Below are 20,854 nucleotides of genomic sequence, written 5' to 3' on the forward strand. Positions count from 1 at the left end.
GTGATTGAAAAATACATACGAGGAGGGAGAGGGGAAGGAAGGGAGGGGAAAGAAGGGGGATAAGAGAAACGAAAATAAATTTTTTTTTTTTTTTAAATGAAAGAAAGTTACATAATTTTAAATTATTATTTCTTAAACGGTTAAAAATAAAATTGTTATGAAATAACAGACACACACACACACACACACACACACACAAACACACAAGCTAATAGTCATCCTCATTAAAAATATTATTATTATTTCACCCCAAGGAGAATTTGTGTGAATTTTTTTCTTTTTTTTACCCTAGATGTGGTTAATTTACGACGGATACGGATACGTGTGAGAAAAAATAAAAAAAATAAAAAGTTTATATAAGAAAAAAAAAAAAAAGATGGAGGGATATTAAGTAGGTGAAAGGCCGATACTTGTTAAAGCACGATTTCTTCTTCTTCTTCTTCTTCTCTTATAAAATGAATGAAAAATCCTTTTTAAAAATATAATAATAATAATAATAGTTGAACTCTTACCAATTGACCTTGTTCTTGTTGTTGAATTTCATCTAGCAAAAAAAAAAAAAAAAAAATTTAATTTTAAACAAAAATCACGTATTTTTTTATCTCAAAAAAAAAACCAAATCGATAAATCCATTAATAAAATTTTTTTGAAATTTTATAGAAAAAATTAATTAATTATTTCTTTTGTAATATCCTTTTAGTACAAACACACCAATTTAAATTACAACAAAGTGAAAAATAATAATAATAATAATGTGGGATAATGTCGTGAAAATTTAACAATTGAAAAAAAAAAATTAATTTCAATTGCAAATTAATTTTTTTTTTTTAAATTCGAACGAACGCAAATTATAGAGGAAAATAAATTTAATTATATATGGGTAAAAAGAAAATAATTTTCTTTCTCTCTCTCTCACTCTGAGGTATTTAGTTTGATTAAAACATTTTAAATTTATGTAAAAGAAGTAAAGTTTAAAAAAAGTTGAAAAAAGGACAGACGCAGTTTTATAAAGTAAATAAAATCCGATAGTTTCGTCTGGTACGGTCGTGGTACCAGTCTGTGACTTTACTTACTCCCAAAACATTTAACTTTGTTTTTTTTTATTTTGTTACAAAAATTTTTAAAAAAAAAATTTAAAACGTTTTCTTGTGAGAAAGAAAAAAGAAAAGAATTAAATTAATTTTTTTAAAATTAAAAAAAAAAATTATCCTCCCCGGCGGGGAATCGAACCCCGGTCTCCCGCGTGACAGGCGGGGATACTGACCACTATACTACCGAGGACTTGTTGTGTAAAACGATAAAAGTTTAATTATTTAAGTGTGACTTAATGTATAAAACTTGTGTGCTTTTTTTTTATTTTTATTTATTATTAAAAATTATTTATTTATTAAAAAAAAAACACACAATAATGGTTTTAATTACAAGTGAAAATTAAATTTATAAAATAATACATGAATAATAATATTATTAATTTCAAAATAGATCAATAAGAGAAAGAATTTTCTTTTTTCAGGTAAAAATTCTTCATATTACAATTTTATTAACATTAAAAAACTCAAATATTTCAAATTGTTAAAAACGAAACATTTAAATTAATTAAAATAATAAAATACCAAAAAAAATCATAATAATAATTATTTCAATTGAAAACGAGTAATAAAATAATTTTTTTTTAATTACATAATTTTATTTAAAATGATTAAAATTCGAAATTTCGTCATTTAAAAATTTACGTAAACTTATTTATTTATTTATTTTTTGTTTAAATTACATAAATTTTATGGTTAAATAGATATATATATATATATATATATATATATATATATATATATATATATATATATATAATTTTCAATTTCCATAGGTATTTTTTTTTATGTGGGATCACATCTTACATAACCCATGCATTACATACCTTATTTTGATTGAATTTTAGTTTTTAATTAACAAATGAATCCTTAAAATAAAATAATTATAAAAAAAATATTATTATTAACAAGAATATAAATGTTAATAATACTGTGTAGTAAAAATAATAATAAAAAAAATGTAGAAAAATAATAATAATAATTGTTTAAATTATGGTACATACACATACGTAAATCAAAACCTGTTTTGTTTTTTTTTTAATAAACCTGAAAATCTCATAGCGCCCTCGTTTTTTTTTTTTTACCCAATTTCCGTTATACAGTAAAATTTAATGATGATGATGATGATGATGTGCACATAAAAATTAATATTATATAAATGATGTATTTGAATAATTAATTTTTTGTCCCATTTAATATTAACTTAATTAAATGTCAATGACAAGATTCTTCTTTTTTTTTTAAATAAAATTTATTTAATCTTATTCAATATGCTTTCATTATTATTATTATTATCTTTTTTTTGAAAATATTGTTTTAAAAGTAAAAAAAATTTATTATTCCTTTTATCGATTATTGGTAAAAACATTAACGGTTATTAATTATTAATTTTTTAAATGGTGACCATTTAAATAAATTTATTTGTTTACGTCATATTCATAGTAAATTATGATATAGAAATAAACAATTTAAAAGAATTTATTAATTAGTAGAAGGCCACTCGCATCGGTGGTTCAGTGGTAGAATGCTCGCCTGCCACGCGGGCGGCCCGGGTTCGATTCCCGGCCGATGCATACGAACAACTTTTTTTTTTGTTAATGTAAAAAACAAAAATAAATTTTTTCATGCGTTAGTACTCGTACCGACTATTAATTTACTATTTTTTTTTATTTAAATTTAATTAATTCAAAAAGTTCCATTTAAAATTCATAAATAGTCTTTTTCAAGTAACTGTAATGGGGAGAGGAGGGGGAGGGGGAGGGGTCTAATAAGGTTTACAGTTATTTTTTTCTGATATAAATTTGACCTGTCAACTTGACGTATTCGTATATAAATATTCATATTCATGATAAAAATAAATTAATTTATTTTTTAATAACCGACCCAGACGAGTCTTCGATGGTACATTTAAATAATAACTACTTAAATTACTTGCCCTCGTAATTAACGATGATACAAATCATTATTTTGCAGACTTTAAGAGAAGAAAAAACAATATGGCGGGAATGGAATATGGCAATTTGATACCCAGACCCAAAACTTGTAACATATCAAATAGGGTGAAAAAAAAATATCTCACGTGCGGAAGAAAAATACGAGAAGAAGAATTAAAAATATATAATTTAAATTTATTAAATGCATATAAAATACCAAAACCGTTAAAAACTTTGGAAGATTGTAAAAATTATTGGAAAAAAGAAAAAATAGAAGAAGAAAATTTAATGAGAAGAAGGAAGAAAAAATTAAGACCATATTCGCACACGATAAATTCAAAAATAAATTACGATTGGAAATCAGAAAGACTTTTTGTACCTGAAACGGATGCTGCCCTACCAGGTACACACACTATCATTAGTATTAACGTTAATCACGATAAAAATAATTAATTTTTTTTTTTTTGTAGGAAAATCCGTTACCGATGATTTAGATCCGGATTTTTTTAAAATAGTTTCCGGTAGACCGATAAAAGAAAATTCGAAAAAAAATAAAAAAAAATATTTACAAGATTTGAGAGATTGTTTTTTAACAAAACTTAAAACCGGATATTGTTACGATGAAATTTATTTATTGGACGAATTATACAAGAGAGAAAAAAATATACAAGATGAAATAAATGAAAATTTAATAAAATTAAATCAAAATTTTGATGATTTTTTAAAAAATGATTACGTCACGAGTCAAAATTTATTAAAAAAATGTCAAAACGAAATGAAAATATCTGATGAAAAACTACAAACTTTAATTAAATATAAAAATATATATAAAGAATTAGAATCGGATTTGATTTTCCTAGACAAACAATGGAAAAAATATAAAATGTATCAGAAATTTTTATTTTTGATTTCACCAACGGAATGGAGGAAAGAAAATGATCCGAATTATGAAAATGAAAATCAAATCGGAAAAACCGTTTCCGATCCTTGTTTGTTTAACGCGTAATTTTCCCACATTTTTTTTTCTTCCTTTTTATTCTCATAACATTTTTTATTATTTAAAAAAAATTTTTTTGTTTTTTATTTAGATTTAGAGAAAATCCAGAAAATTTAAAAAATAACGATATAGATGAAAAAATTAAATCTCTAGCAGAAGAAATAAATAATTATCGGAGCCCGAAATTATATTTTACTCATCCCGAACAAATATTATCAATAATAACGAACATTGAAAAAAATAATTTAAAATTTTTAATACAAACAACGGAATTAGATTTTCCAGCTAATCGTGCATTAATGGGTGAGTTATTATTATTATCATCACTTTATTTGTTTACTCCCCCCCCCCAAAAAAAAAAAAAAAAAGAAAAAATGGAGAAAATTGTGGAATTTGAATGAAAATGACTTGAGATGACGATAAAATGGCGTTGAATTTTCTTTATTATTTAAATCGGATCCCCCCGGTGGTGGGGGAGGAGGGGGGTGGGGAGGAAGGAGGGGTCATAATAAATATCATTTTGTGATTTGAAATGATGTAAAAAAAAAAAAAAAAAAATTTAAATTCGAACGATCGACAAGAAAAAAAATCAGGTATAAAATTTATTTTAACGCTTAACACACACGCTCTCTTCGGTTCGGTTTATTTAATTATACCTTTTCCTACAACACAAGATATAATTTAATTAGGTTAATTAAGTAAACAACCACACAAACAAACAAACAAACCAAGTCGTCGTATTATTACCTTGAACAAGAAAAAAAAACAAAAAACATCCGACAACAACAACAACAACAACAAGAAAATCAAAAAGCGTGAAAGCGTCACAACAATTTGTTGTCACCCAATAAAAAAAACTTTTTAAAAAATTTTTTTTTTTTTAGAAGTTGAAAAAGCAAAAAATCGTTTGGATAAAAATCAAAAATATTTAGAAGATGAATTAAAATATATAAAAGAATTAATAAGGGAAGAAGAAGAAAATTACGAAAGAAAAGAAAAGAAAATAAAAGAAATAATTTATGGATTTTTTCGTAATCACATAATGAACGATGAATATTTAAATGTGTCTGCACTCGTTGAAGATGCTTACGAAGAAATTATTGGGTCGTCTGCTGCTGCTGCCACGAATACACAACATAATCCAAACCTTATAAAAATGTTAAAAGAAATAGAATTACATTACGAAAACGTGGTTTTAGAATTGGATTTCCAACCCAATGATATAATGATTGAAACGAGTAGAAAATTTTATAAAAAGCAAAAAAGTGAAATGGCAGAAGCAAAACATGCTGAAAAAGAGGTGAGTTTGGGAAAAAGTAACGTCGAAGACATTTGGGGAGGGGGGAAGAGGCAGGGAAAAGAGGGAGGCAAGAAAAGATTTAAATTTAACGGTTTTTTCGTTTATTTGTTTGTTTCAGGTGAAAAGAATGAATAGATTATTGAAAAAATTAAGTAATGCTTTGAGGAGTCAAAAGAAAAAAGTTTTAGAAAGGAAAATAGTGGGGAGATCGCAACCCCCCGAAGAAAAATTAAAAAAAATAAAATTACCAAAAATATTAACGAAAGAAGAAAGAGAAAATTTTTTCTTTTTTGGTAAACCTGAGAATTCGACAAAACTTCATCGTCCATTATGGGCGTGATGTGAATTTTTTTCATTTTTTTTTTTTAAAACTTATTATTTAATTAAAAAAAATAAAAAGTCACGTGACTATTTAATTTCATGGAGAAAGAAAGAATATGAACAAGAAAAAAAAAAATCGATCAATAAATTGATCGTGGTTCGTTATAAAAAAAAAAATGAAATCGGGACATTTAAATCACGTTTTTTCAATTTTTTTTCCCTCCATTTTTTTTTTTTTTCAATTGTTTTCCAAAATAATAGTGATAATAATAATAATAATAACAATTTTTTTTATTAATACATATCTTGGAAAGTATTATTATCGTTAACTTTTTCCTTTATTATTATTATTATTATTATTATTATCACCGTTCGTAAATTTTTTATTTTAACACTTCGTTAGCGTTATGATACAGTTAAATAAAAATTTATTTGTAATTTTGCTGTTATCATAACTTTCTCTCCTGCGCCATCATAAAAATAAAATAAAAATAGAAAAAAAAAATGGCGGATTAAAGTAATAAAATAGAATAAATTTTTTTATAATATTTTAAAATATTTAAAATCGATTTTAAACGGTAAAAAAAAAATAATAATAATAATAAAAATTATTCCATTGAAAAAAATTAATTATGCAATTTAAAATATTTAAATGTTGTACAAAAAGTATAACGTAATTTTTTGAAGGCGTTATTTTTTTTAAAAAAAGCAATAATTTAGTTTATTTTTAGATACATAATTTATGCATTAATTTTTATCATTATTCTTTTTTTTGTGTGTGCGTAGAATACAAAAATAAATTTCAATTTAAAATTATTATTATTAGTATTATTTAAATCGAATGGAAATATTATTGATTTTAATTTTAAAACGAAAATATAAAAATAATTTATTTTCCATCGATTTTTTCTTAAGGGGTAAAAAAATACACTCGTAAATCAACCTTTTGAATTTGTTTTAAGCGTGCAGTTATTTACAAAATGAAAATTTATTAAATATATAAATAAAATAAATAAAATCTAACATTTTTTTGCATTGGAACATTTTCCTTAAAGAAAAACAAAAACAAAACAAAAAAAAAATTAGAAAACATGTGAACAATTGTTAATTTTTTTTTTTTTTATATATATAATTAATGGGAAATAAATTTTAGGTGAGTTGTAATTAAAAAAAAAAAAAAAAAAGGCGGTCTCGAAACAAAAGAATTTTAAACGATTCATTTTTATATAATTATTTCACATATAACTAACAATTTAAAAATAAAAAAAAAATTATAGTGAAAGTTAAAAATTTTATAATTTCTCACACGGAAAATAAAAATAAAAAAATCTTGTAATTTTTTATTTTTTAAAGATCTAAATAATAATAATAATAATATTTCCAATCAATCAATAATTATTTAATGATACAAGAAATTTAAATAATAAATAAAAAGGAATCCATCTTTTTATTTATATTCTATTCAAATGAAAGAATGACTTTGGTTTTTTCTTTTTTTTTTAAATGCTGCATTTCATATTTGTGACTGACAAACGTATATACGATTAATTTAAAAATAAATCCCTCTCTCCTTCTCCTCCTCCCTCCCTCCCTCAGAACATCTGTCTAAATAATTATTTTTAATTTTTAATAAGTAAAAAGAAAAAAATAATTTAAATTAATCGTCATCTACGTATAATAATATAAAGTTTTTTTTCATATAAGTAACGTGTATTATTATATCATTCAAATGTACATATAAAAAAAAAAAAAAAAACGTAAAAATGTCGTATGATCATTATTATTCGAATACAAAAAAAAAAAAATAGAGCATAAAAATGTTTGATCTACTTTTTTTTTTTATCTAAACAATTTTTGATTTCACCTTGTGTGTATTTTTTTTTTTTTTTTTTTAATTTTTGGCACCATTTTTACAAAAATTGTTTTTTTATGTACCATAAAAATTTTTCCCCCCACAAAAATAATAATAATAATAATAATAATAATAAGAAAAGAAAGAATTAATTTAAATTCGACGATATAAGAAAAAAAAAACAGGTTTTTTAAAAAATCCTTTCACTTTGTCTCCCCCTTCCATTCTCTCCCCCCACCGTTCGGCGAGAAAAATAAATAATAATAATAAAAAATAATGGTTTCATACAACTCAAACCTCTCCCCCCCCCCCTTATATTAACCCTTAATCAGTCAACGTCACGAAAAAAAAAAAAAAAACAACAACAAAAGAAATTTAATTTGGTGAAATGTCTGTAGGCCATTTATTATAAGGTATTATGGAAGTAACAATGCAATTTCTCTTTGATTGTTTATAAACTCAATGCTGATTTAATGAGTGTAAAGAAAAGAAAAAAACATTTTTTATTCTCAACATTTTATTCTCGTCTTCTTCATCTACTGCATCATTTGAAAATTGTGTTTCCAAAGGAATAACTTGAATTATTTTTATTTTTTATCATTATAAAAAAAAAAAAATGTTAATAAAGTTTATACTAGCAGTGATTTTAATAAATATACAACTGTCAAATGCAATAGTGACAAATAAATCAGGAGATTTTATTGATTTTATACTTACACAACAATCCGGTAAGTTATTATTATTATTATTATTAAGTTTTGTTAAACTTTTAAAAATGATTTGAAACTTTGTTCGAACCGATAACTAAATCAAGTGCAAACAATTCAAAAAAAAAAAAAAAATTCAATTACATTTGTGGTCATTTAAAGATGTCGGGGTAGTTTTTGTTGGAAAAAATTTTTTTTTTACATTGCAGATCATGTAAATTCTCAGTATGTTGACGATGCCAGCAACCTTTGTACCACACGTCTTCACGGAAGTCTAGAAAAATTAAGAAAACGACAGGCAAATATAAAATCAACGGCTTTTATTGATCTGACCGGATATGCTTTGCATCAAACACTAAGAAATTTACCGCTCGACATGTACGTAACGGATATTAAAGTTCGAACTCCGAGAGTCGGAGATTGGGTTCGTATTGAAAAATGTCAATTTTCAAATCGCGATAATAAAATGACGGCAAAAATACTTTTTAACGATTTAACCGTTTCCGGAACGGTACAATTGCTCGACGATACTCAAACTCTAAAAAGTTCTCTTCATTCTATTCCGAGAGAATTTTGTAAAATGTCATTGAGATTACAAAGAGCTGGTTTGGGTATAAATGCTTTTCCGACGAAGGCAAGAAGTCGAAGGTTGGATGTTAGAACGGAAGCAAGATTTTTAGATCCGAAATTTTTAAGCGTCCACGCATACGGATGTAAATTAAATGATATATTTAAAAAAAGGGAGGATTCTTATGGGGAAGAAGTACAAGACGGGTCTGTGTTAAATGAAGAAGAAGAAATTATGCCGGATGATAAATACAGAGAACCTAAAAGAGAAAGAAAAAATTTTATGAAATATAATTTTACTAGGGGCGGTTACGAAAAAGATATGTCTTCTTACGTTAAAATTGAAAATCTTGCAAGAAGTTTACCACCGATGGATGAACAAACTGTATCTCGAGTACCTGAAAATTTTGCAAGGAGTTTACCACCGATGGATGAAGATGAAACGGAACCGCAAGTGAGAATAATAACATTAAATCCAGATTTAAGAACAAATGATGACACGAAATGGTTTAGCCTACACGAAGAACAAGAAACGGATTTAAATGATTTTCACAGGCAAAGACTCATAGGAAGTGGTCGACATAGAATGTCGGAAAGAGACAAATTAAAAGCTGTTTTGCACGTGCAAAATTTAATAGCACAACAAGCAAATCACGTATTTCAAACTCAAGGACCTTTCTCGCAAAATCAAAAACCACCGTTTAAACCTTTCAAACAATTTAACGGAAAACCTCTGAGAGGTCCATCGGTGGTGTCGACCATAACAGAATTAGATGAAAATTTATCACCCATTCGTCCGATTCCTCAAAGGCCATTCGATACGTTTTTTGCACAAAGTGGACAAATAATAACACAACCCAATCCTCCAGATTATCAAAATTATTACGAAGTTATATCGAGAGAAATGGAAGACATATTTTTAAGAGGAATAAAAACATTATTAACGCGTTATGTTGAAAAACAACTTGAAATACCTTTAAAAGAAGCTTTGATGGTCAACATTGGTTATACAGTTTCCTACGGTTAAACATTTTCCATTCATAACAAACACAAACACAAACATTTTAATTACAATTTTTACAAATTTTTTAATTTATTTATAATAATTAAAAAATCATTAAAATAAAAATTTATTTAAAAAAAAAAAAAAAAAAAAAAAAACATAGGTACGATTTTCTTCTTGCAAACCTAGTAATAATAATAATAATAATAATAATCATTTATAAATTTCAATTTATAAATAACAAAAAAAAAAAAAAAAAAAAACATTTTAACAAACAAAATAACCCGGCTTCATTTTTTTAATAATTAAATAATTAATTAATTGGGATCCACAACATATAATATTATAATATATATATTAAATTATAATATATAAAATTAAAATAATAAATATATAAATTAATCAAAAAGAGATTTCAATTAAAAAATAAAAATAAATAAATTACAATAAAAAAAAAAATTATTTTGTGGCCCATTTAAATATATATATATATATATTAATAACTTTTAATAAAAATATTAATAACGGTAACAATATTATTAAAATTTATTATTATATAGATAGAATTGGCAGTAAAAATTATTATTATTATTATTTTAAAAACAACGTATACATTTGTGTACGTTTAACAAATCAATTTTATAAATAAATATGTACATAAACACATACATATCGTTTAAAAAAAAAAAATTTTTTTTTTTTTTGTTGTCCTGCGAAACAAATAATACAATAATTATTTTATGTATTCTATTAAATGATCTTAATATTATTTATTGCAATTATTCCATGAAAATATACATTTCCCTTATTATCATTATCATGATAATAATAATAAATAAATACTTTGAATAAGTTACAATAAAAAATTTAATATCAATCGTAATGTTTTTAAAATAATATCAAAAAAAAAAAAAAATTACAATCAATCATTTTTTCTTAAAAAACTAAAATTTAACTCGGTTTTACATCAGGGTAATAAATAATAATAATAAATTAATAAAAAACATTTCAAGAATTTACAATTCCATTTGGAGGTGGTGAAAAACCATATTAATTAAATCGACAAAAGAAAAAAAAAAGAAAAATTTTTTTTGGCAATATTTTCCTAGAAGAATACTGCAAATTTTATATATAAAAAAAATTATTACGTCATTATATAATTTGTAAACTGTTAATTTTTATAAAAAATTATTTTGTCTGCAATTGTGTGTTGTTTTATTAACAATTTTTTTTTTTCGTTTCAAGTCTTAAAAAATATTCATAATCAACTTTGCATTTTGTACATTTTATTACAAACGACTATAATATCTATTTACAATTCAAAACTAATTACTTATTGCATTTTGTAGCAATTAACTAACAAAGAGTTTATTAAAATAACTCTTTATAAAAAAAATATATTAAATATCTATTTATTAAAAAATACTACCTTTTTGCATAAATCATCAACTCGCAAGCATACTCATATGTTGTAAAATAAATTACAGTTGAAGCTCCAGCCTTCATGAGAGATGGAAATAATCCCTTGAAAAGACCGAAAAAACCTTCTTTTTTTATAGTTAACATAAAGCATTGTATCACACTAGAACATTTGATTATTTCCTTATAGCAACCCTTATTCCTATCAAAACCCTGAATTTGCAATCTTTTTTTTGTTAAATCAAGAGGATACACAACGGTTTTTGCACAAATCCCTGCTAAAAAATTTGTTATTACAATTCCGCTGGCTGATATTGAAGATGTCTGTTTTGAATTTAATTTTCCAATCGACCACAACCAAATTTCCCTGAACATTTCTTTAAAGCTAAATACTAGCCCTGACATAGGAGCAGTTTGATAAATTGCAGCAGTCATTCCTTTTTTATAACCTGATAATCCTTCTTTTTGATAGATTTTAAGCGCTGCATCCATCACACCTTTGTACAACTGAAAAAAAGTACTTTTGGTGAATTTAAAAAATATTTAAAGAATTTCAAATCCTTATCGATTAAACGACATTGAACAAAATCAAATATTTACTGTGGTAATAGTGTTTGCATCTTACTTTTGGTTCACCTTGGAAGACTAGATGAGTTCTGATTACATCAAATGGGAAAGAAACTACTGTAGCTAAAACTCCAGCAACACAACCACAACCACAATGGAGTATATGATTTGCTAAAGGGGATTTATTATTCCATGCTTTAGATGAAAAATCATATAAAAGTTCATAACTTGAAAATTGAACAGCACCGAATACCATTGATAATAATTGAGCTGCATTATGACCTTTCCACAGGGAACTTAATCCTTCTTCGGCAGTCATTATTTTTACAGTTTGAAGAATCGATTTATATTTTGCTGAATTTTTTATTTTCACCGGAGTAGTTTGAAGCTGAAACAAATAAATTATATTAAACTTAATAAATTAATACATTAAAATTTTACAAATACATATTCAATCAATATTTTTTTTTTTTTTTTTTTGGAACTATAATTTAAAAAATTTCACTTAAAAAAAATTTAAAAAAAAAAAAAAATTATTCTAACCTGAAATCTAATTTTTAATACATCTAAAGGTTGACATAAAAATCTGGTCACAATTCCACTAGAAGCTCCTGCCAAACCAAATTCCCATCCTGTTAACGTGAATTTATCATTTTGTGAATTTTTACCATTATGCATTTTTTTTTTTACCCCGTTTTCACGCCGCTAATCAAGGTACCTCTAACCTAATTTTAAAAATGTAAATACTGATATTAGATCGTGGTAATAGAATAATAGTAAAACTTTTACAAACCGCCAATTTCTGAAAAAAAATTTTCATCATTATTATTATTAACTTTTTTTTTCTCATTTTTGATAAATTATTTTACATTAAATAAATTTTTTTAATAATTTACAATATTTTTAATGTAACAAAATACAATATAAATATAAAACTTTATAATAATTATAAAATATTTATTAATGTAAACATTTTTTTTCCACTTTTTGTGTTTAATGCAAGTTAACACAAACCATCACTAATCTTTTAAGAAAAATTAATTTACAATTTATTTACAATAAATAATAAATTAATAATTTTATTTAAGAATAAAAGTCATTTAAAGCATTCATTTCTTGCTAATTTAAAGAAAAAAAAAACATTTTATTGAGTTAACTCTTATGGACTGAAATTTATCAGACATTCAAATAGAGAAAAATTTTCATTTTAATAAATAATAAATTTTTTATATTTAAAACATTTCCAACAGTTAAATTTAAATTTAAAACTATTAAAACAAAAAATTATATTAATAAATAAAGAATTTCACTTAATAAAATAAAATAATTTTGAATATTTAACTTTTATCAAAATGACTTAAAATATTTTCCTGTTTGTAAATGGGGGGACACTAAATATAAGATTGAGAAAGTCAAAATCAGATTTATGATAATTAATTAAATACTATCAGGGTATCATAAGGTATGGGTTTGATTTTAAAGTTTTCTTATTAAAATTTTTTTTTTTTTTCAAAACGTGAAAATTTTTTGCAAAAAAATATTTCGGGAGTATTGCCAATAAATAAAAAAATGAATCTACTTTTGCCCCCCACTGTCTCTCTTGTTTTTTTTTATATTGCGACAACATAACAATGAACTCACCGTAAAGAGGACACTGAACCTATCACGGAAAACCTGATTCATGTTTTTTTTTTTTTTTTTTTTTTCGTACCTGATTTTTTTTTCTTTAAGATCTGTTTGGGCAGTTTGATTTTGGGTTTGCTCAGGTTCGGGTTGACAAAAGGCCGTTGTGTCCCAGTTTTTCAAAAAAAAAATTTTTTTTTTTTTTTAAACATCACAAAAAGTTTTTTTTTTTTTTTTTTTTAAAAACCTAGAATTATTCGGTTCGTTATTAAATTTTTAATTTTATTTATTTATTTAATATGTAGAAACTCTTAAAATAACTTTTTTTTATTATCCAACAGCAATAACAAACAACAGAAACATAAACTTTTTATTTTATTAATATTAATTTATAATTGGATTTTTAAATTCAAAAAATTATTTTTATTCATTTAAAAAAAAAATTCTTAATCTAATTAATCTAATCTGTTCTTAATCCTTTTCTATTAAACCTTAAACAGTCAGTTTTAATAAATAGTTAATAAATAATAATCAGAGATACATTGCAAAAAAAAACCGCCATGTTTAAATTTAAAATCAAGCATTTTTAACTTAATTATCATTATCAATTTGATAACAAACAGTTCATTAACTTTTAAAACATTAAAATTATTATTTTTAATCATTTATAATTACACAATAATTATATTAATATTAAATATAATTAAATTAAAAATGAATGTTGTGAGAAAAAAACAACAAAATTTTCATATACAAATATTTTTCTAAACAATTCAAATTGATTTTATTTATTAATTAAGAGTACACTTGTTTGAGTTAAATTTAAAATAAAAAAAAATTAATTTCATTAATAACAATAATAATAATAATGATATTCATATGAATAATAAAATAAAAGCTTATGAGTGTTGTTTGATATTGAATAAATTATGTAGGCGAATTCTCCTTGTTGGAGTTATGAAGTATTTAACGGTTCTCAATTGAATGTGATTTAAATTTTAAATTTTATTATTATTATTATTATTATTATTATTGTTTTTTTTATAAATAGTTTTAAATTATTCTTATATTATTTATATACATACATACGTGACAGGTAGTTAACGTGTTCATTTATCATTTTTATGTAACAATAATGATATTAGCAATGTCATTACATAAAACCATTTATTTTGGATTACAACAAAAAAATTTATATATATGTATTATTATAATAAAGTTCAAAAACCTTAAACAAAAAAAACAATAATTAATTAATTATTAATTTTATTATTTAAAAGAGAGAGAGAGAGAAAGAAAATTTAAAAAAAAATAGTTTTCTTTTGATTCATGAACTTTACGTTTTGATTTTGTACCAACAGGTATAAAAATTAAATTTTTTTTTATTTAAGGTGATCATTGCTAGAAAATTTTAATTTATTTATATTTTTTACCTTCCCCCTCCCCCCCCTCTCTCTCACACAAAAAAAAACAAGGTGTTAATAAAAAACGAAAATTTTTTTTTTTTTTTTTTGGATTATTTTGTTGTTTACGATCAAAGGTTTTGATTAGTTAAAATTAGCAGAAAAAAAGTAATAAAAATAATTTAATAATTTTTACTTTAACCCCATACAAACGTACCTAATAATAATAATAATAATTTAAATTTGAAATGATCGTTTTTGGCTTGGTTCAAAGGGGAATAATAATAGTAATTATAACGATTAATAATTTTTTTTTTTTTAAAAGTAAATCGTTACTTACAAAATTTTAATTTTATTAAAAAAAAAAAAAAAAAAGTTCAGAATCTGAACGAAAGTTCAAACAAAAGTTCAGAATTATTCTTTTAATTTAATTTTCACAAAAATCCTTTTGAATACTTTCCCCCCTCCCCCATCATCTGTTTTAATTTAAATTTTAATCTGCCATCTTATTTTTTAAAATTTAAATAAAATTTATTCGTTTGTTTATTAAAAATCATGTAACGACTTTTATCATTATTAATTTTAACAACATGTAAAACATAAATAATTTGTTTCTATCTCTCTCTCTCTCTCTCTCTCTCTTTCTTTCTCTTTCTTTTTGAAAATTAATTCTTTAAGTGTTGTTTTATACAAGATTTTTAATTATTTCCAACAATTTTTTTTTCAAACGAAAATTTAATCACAAATTTAAATACCATTCGATTAAAACTTAATAACAATAATAATAATAATAATAATAATAATAATAATAATAATAATAATAATAATAATAATAATTGGAAAACCTTTTATTTATCCAAAAAAAAAGGAAACTTGAATTATATTGATGACGTAAAACAAAACAAGTTATTTAGTTTAATAAAATATTTACGTATAACATTTTTTTTCTTTTTCTTTTGTCTTTTTGTTATTAAAATAATATTATTAATTAAACAATTATTTTTTGTTAAATACATAAATCAATTTAAAAAAAAAAAAAAAAATTGACATTTAATTTTCAAACGAGTTTTCTTTTTAATAAATAAGTCACGATGCGCTAAACAAATTATTTATTACCTTATATATTTATTTAAGTTTAAATTCCATAAGAAAAAAAAAATTAGAGTCGGGCAATCGTAGAATTTATTGGTAATAATAATAATAATAATAATAATAATAATAATAATATAAAATCTCTTATCAATAATGATAAAAAAAAAAAAATTATTATAAATTAAACTGGTTTAACCGATTAAATTTGTTTTAAGACGAATCTAATTCGAGCTTGTAAAAAAAAAATTTTTTTTGCAATTTTTCGTTAAAATAATAATAATAATAATAATAATAATAATAATAATAATAATAATAATAATAATAATAATAATAATAATAATAATAATAATAATAATAAAGTGAATATATAAATTGGAGGCGTTAAACTGGTTTTAGGTAGTATTTTCAAGTGTCAAATAACAATTTCATCCTCAAGACAAAAAATATTTACCCGTGATAAAAATTCAGGCAGGCATTGACCGGAAATATAAACAGAAAGTATACCTGAAAGTATAAAAAAAAAAAAAAAGATTTTAAATTCCCTTTAGGTTATTGATTATTTATTATTATTATTTTTTTTAGAAAAAAAAAAAAAAAAACGTTCAATGAAGAAATAGTTTTAATAAATAAATAAATTGTGAAAATGATAACTTTGAAATATATACTTTTAATTATTATTATTATTTATATGGAACCGAGTCGTACGGTGTTACACAGGAAATATTACAGACTTAGAAATTTTTCCAAAATGAAATTGTTACCAAAAATACCGAGTGCCGTTCATCCTCCAGTTCCAGACGATGTTCGATTAACTTTTGACGAAATTGATGATTTACAAGAAGGAGCACAAGATCCAGAAACGAGAGCTGGATTATTTCAGGGTGATATGGCATTAACGAATGAAGTAAGTTCCCCCCCTCCGGCCATTTTTTCCTTTAAATGAATAGTTTTCCGACTTGGATGATTTTAAACCCTAAAGCAATAAATATATAAAAAAATTTTATATTAAAATTTAATATGCAAAAGATAATAATAATAATAATAATAATAACAGTGTTATTATCTCTGATTTTTTTTTTTTTTTTAGTTTTATGATTACTGGAGAGTAGGATTACGTTGGGATGTTTTTCCAGAAAAACTTTGGCCAAATAATACAGTACCTTACGTTATAAGTCCGTTGTACGGTAAGTATTATTATTATTATTATTATTATTATTTCCCCCCAGAAAACTAATAACATTAATTATTAAATAAATAATAATAATACTAACAGACGACGTATTATTATCGCAATCGATTTAAGATAATTTTTAAAAAATAGGAGGGGAAAATATTTTCAAGAATATTTTAATAATTTAATCGAACGATTAATAATAATAATAATAATTTAAAATTTAAACGTTTTAGAATCTTGTAAATATTTAATTTTGTAATTTTTATAATCGTTATTTTTTATTCGCGAAAAACAAAAAATTATATATTTTTCCGTTAAAAGATTCCTTTTTTTTTTTTTTTATTTACGTCACAGGCTACATAAAATTACGGGTTTTAATAAATAAAAAATAAAAAAATAAAATTTTATTCGGATTCGTGTGTGTAGTCAATAATTAACAAGATTATTTATATTTAAAAAAAATTTAAAATAACCGTTGAAACTTGTATTTAAATTTAAATACGAATTATGTATACATAACTAAAATCCTTTGTAAATACTTATGTACATATATATTTAAAAAAGAAGAAGGTGTCGAGTATTATGTTATTACCATTTTTTTATTATTTATTCGAAATCGATTTCCCCCGCACTCCCCCCTCCCCCCTCGTTGTTGTTTCCTCGTGTAAATTTTTTTTTTTTTCTTTTAGGGCATTCGTGTTAGAAAATTTTTTTTTATTAATGACAAAATAATCATTTACTCTTTATTTTTTTTTGTAAAAGTTGTTATTACTCACATTTAATTCTTTTTAAACATTTATGACGTATTTTTTTAAACAAAAAAATTTAAAAAAAAAAAAGTAACGTCGACAACAAAAACCGTTAAAAGAGAGAAAAATACGAGTGGGAGTTCATTGATTACTCCTTTTTTTTTTTTTTTTTTATCACGTTTTCACAAAAATTCGATATGAAATTATTTATTATTTATTTCAATATCATTATTATTATTATTATTTACGTAAAAATATTTCATCGTCGTTATTGAGATGTTAATAAAAAAAAAAAAAAAAATTTAATACGTTTTAATATATCCAATATTTTTCTTATTTGATGCGAACAATAACCTTTTTATCACATTAAATAACACAAAAAAAAATTGTTTCGAAACTTTAACGCTCTTGTTTTAAAACAAAAATGAAAGAAATTTTAAATTTAAATTTTTATTATTTAGATGTGGATGACTACGTAACCATATACACGGCAATAAGAACGATCAATTACATGACTTGTATTAAATTTGTACCATGGAATGGAAAAATAAAAGATTTTCTTTTAATTTGGCCGATAAAATATCCAAAAGGTTGTTGGTCATTCGTTGGAAAATTTGGGGGACCGCAAATTGTTTCACTTCAACCCCCCGATGAAAATGGTCCCAATTGTTTGGGAACAGAAGGAAGATCCATACACGAATTATTACATGCTTTAGGTATTTAATTTTTTTTTTTTGAAATTTAAAAAAATTTTTTTTATAATGAAAATTTATTTTCAGGGATTTTTCACGAGCAATCGAGATCTGATAGAGATCGTTTTGTTAAAATACATTTCGATAATATATTACCGGATTTGGCGGTAAATTTCGATAAACAAAGTTTGGAAAATACAACGTATAATTTTGAATACGATTACGATAGTATAATGCATTACGGAAAATATTTTTTTAGGTAAAAAAAAAAAAAAAAAAAGAAAAAGGTAATTGTGTGTATAAAATAAAATAAAATTTAAATTTTGTTTTTTTTTTGTTTGCAGTAAAGAAAAAGGAAAACCTACCATAACTCCTAAAATGCCTGGAGTTAAAAAATTGGGTCAAAGAAAAGCCATGAGTAAAACTGACTGTTTAAAAATAAATGATTTATATGGATGTCTCACTAAAAATATTTATTATCAAAGAAAATATTATCGAATTTGTCAAAATTTAGGTCTTTGAATATTTTTCTAACCCCGTCAAATTAATTTTCATAATTTTTGTCAAAATAAAATTTTAAAAGAAAATTTTTTGTTTTGATTTTAATATTATTTAATAAAATTTTTTTTAAAAGTTTTTTCATCATTATTAACTTTCTTTAAAATTTTTTTTTATTCTTTTTGACCAACTTTTTCCGCTTGTTTCATTCTTATACTGTTTTCATATACTTTCACGCGACGATAAAATAAAAAAAAAATTATCTTTCGAAATTAAATATAATAATAATAATAATAATAATCAATTATTCTTAAAGTTTTTCCATTACGTCTTCGTATCTTTTGTTTATATCATCTTTTTCGTCTTTTTCCTCTTTATCCTCTTTATCCTCTATTTCCTCTTCTTCTGTGAAAATTTCAAGCTCTTCAGATTCTTTAAAGTTATCATTATCTGCCGTTATGAGAGTTTTGGGCTTTGTATCGCTCAAAATATTACGAGGTACAAAATCTGATGACAAAGGCCAAATAGATTCGGAATATGATGTGTAATCGGGAACCGATCCGTACATTTCAATGTATTCTTTTAAATCTACCAGTACTGGACAGTCTAATAAAAAGTCTAAAAGATTGAATTCTGGTAAATTACTTCGACATAATTCCGATATGTTATCCAAAGCAATTTTAAAATGATTCTATATGGAAAAAAAGGTAATAATAAGTAATTTTGATTTTAAATAAAAAAAAAAAGAAAAATGTCACTTACAGTTGTTTGATTTCTTAAATATTCTGACATTCTGTATAATTTCATAATACAATTTTGAATATGACGAAATTTTGTTTCATCGCTAATTGTTTGTTCTATTTTTTCCAAAAGTACTGGTGGAGTTGCTGTACGTCCATTCCACGTCGTGTAATATCTCTGAAAAAAAAAAAAAAAAACAAAAAAATCAATTAATGGAGCATAATTAAGAGAAATGTATATAATTAACAATATTTATGTAAAAAATTCTTATTAGGGTAAACCTTATTGATATGATGACAAATAATTAAAACTTTCATTCTTGTGACTTCCGGTGTTTTTTTTGCAGGATGTTCCAATGTACTGACTAAAGATTTTAAATGTTTCATTATGGTTTCTTCTGGACCCTGAAAAAAAATAAATTGTTAATGTAATAAAGAAATATTAATTAAATATTAATAAAAAAACAATTACTTCAACAATATTAATGAAATATCCAGTGTAAAATAATCCAAATCCCGTTAAAAAATCTTCACAATAATCTTCGTTAATTAATTTAATATTCGTGTCTACTGTTATATTAAAAACTCGGCTATCTTGAATTTGATCGTTATTTCTATCTTGAACATAACTTGCTATGTAAATAATTCTATGCAAATAAACTCTCTGTTTAAAATAAATATTGAAATTAATATGTATTTACATAACGAAAGTACATTTGTTTTTTTTTTTTTTTATTTTCAAATTTTTTTATTTAGAAAAATTTTTTTACTTTACCTTTTGCACCAGTTTTAACGTTTTTTGTAAAACAGTCAATAAATTATTACGTAAATTTTCTGGTACCGCCATTTTGTCCGTAGTTTTATTGACAAAACTAAATAAAATTGAGTAGTTATTGATAAACGGAAATAGTAGGAGGGGTAGTAAAAATAACTTTTTTATTTAAATGATAAAATAAATTAATAATATTTTAATTCGTTTATAATTTATATTTTGACTTTAAACTATTAACTGTTGTTTTTTTTATTTTTGGTTTGGGAATAAAGGGAAAATTTAAATAATTAAATAATTTAAAAAATTAACGGAAAAATTAAAAATTCATTTTGAAAAAAAAAAAAAAAAAACCGCTT

General features: G+C 23.1%; 4 protein-coding genes and 2 non-coding genes across 6 annotated transcripts; 3 read left to right on the forward strand and 3 right to left on the reverse strand.

The window, feature by feature from the left end:
* Positions 1-1,209: 1,209 nt before the first annotated feature.
* Phum_PHUM280590 lies at positions 1,210-1,281 on the reverse strand. The gene has a single exon. It is a non-coding gene; the product is annotated as a tRNA-Asp (tRNA).
* Positions 1,282-2,591: 1,310 nt separating this feature from the next.
* Phum_PHUM280600 lies at positions 2,592-2,662 on the forward strand. The gene has a single exon. It is a non-coding gene; the product is annotated as a tRNA-Gly (tRNA).
* A 423-nt stretch (positions 2,663-3,085) lies between these two features.
* Positions 3,086-9,793, forward strand: Phum_PHUM280610 (protein NUF1, putative; the record flags this gene model as incomplete). Its single annotated transcript, XM_002426786.1, has 6 exons — positions 3,086-3,425; positions 3,493-4,024; positions 4,111-4,322; positions 4,907-5,319; positions 5,438-5,612; positions 8,409-9,793. 6 exons carry the CDS (start codon positions 3,086-3,088, stop codon positions 9,791-9,793), a joined length of 3,057 nt encoding a protein of 1,018 aa, XP_002426831.1.
* Positions 9,794-11,194: 1,401 nt separating this feature from the next.
* Positions 11,195-12,433, reverse strand: Phum_PHUM280620 (mitochondrial deoxynucleotide carrier, putative; the record flags this gene model as incomplete). The annotated part of the gene is made up of 3 exons (XM_002426787.1): positions 11,195-11,695; positions 11,814-12,143; positions 12,299-12,433. 3 exons carry the CDS (start codon positions 12,431-12,433, stop codon positions 11,195-11,197), a joined length of 966 nt encoding a protein of 321 aa, XP_002426832.1.
* Positions 12,434-16,621: 4,188 nt separating this feature from the next.
* Phum_PHUM280630 (Low choriolytic enzyme precursor, putative) lies at positions 16,622-19,010 on the forward strand (the record flags this gene model as incomplete). Its single annotated transcript, XM_002426788.1, has 7 exons — positions 16,622-16,777; positions 16,961-17,057; positions 17,402-17,418; positions 17,737-17,743; positions 18,258-18,512; positions 18,576-18,747; positions 18,833-19,010. The coding sequence occupies 7 exons, from the start codon at positions 16,622-16,624 to the stop codon at positions 19,008-19,010; spliced, it is 882 nt and encodes a 293-aa protein (XP_002426833.1).
* A 286-nt stretch (positions 19,011-19,296) lies between these two features.
* On the reverse strand, positions 19,297-20,573 carry Phum_PHUM280640 (uncharacterized protein; the record flags this gene model as incomplete). Its single annotated transcript, XM_002426789.1, has 4 exons — positions 19,297-19,677; positions 19,749-19,904; positions 20,199-20,390; positions 20,502-20,573. 4 exons carry the CDS (start codon positions 20,571-20,573, stop codon positions 19,297-19,299), a joined length of 801 nt encoding a protein of 266 aa, XP_002426834.1.
* Between the last annotated feature and the right edge of the window lie 281 nt (positions 20,574-20,854).

Source organism: Pediculus humanus, genomic scaffold (assembly GCF_000006295.1).
Source record: "Pediculus humanus corporis 1103172107665 genomic scaffold, whole genome shotgun sequence".
NCBI lineage: Eukaryota > Metazoa > Arthropoda > Insecta > Psocodea > Pediculidae > Pediculus > Pediculus humanus.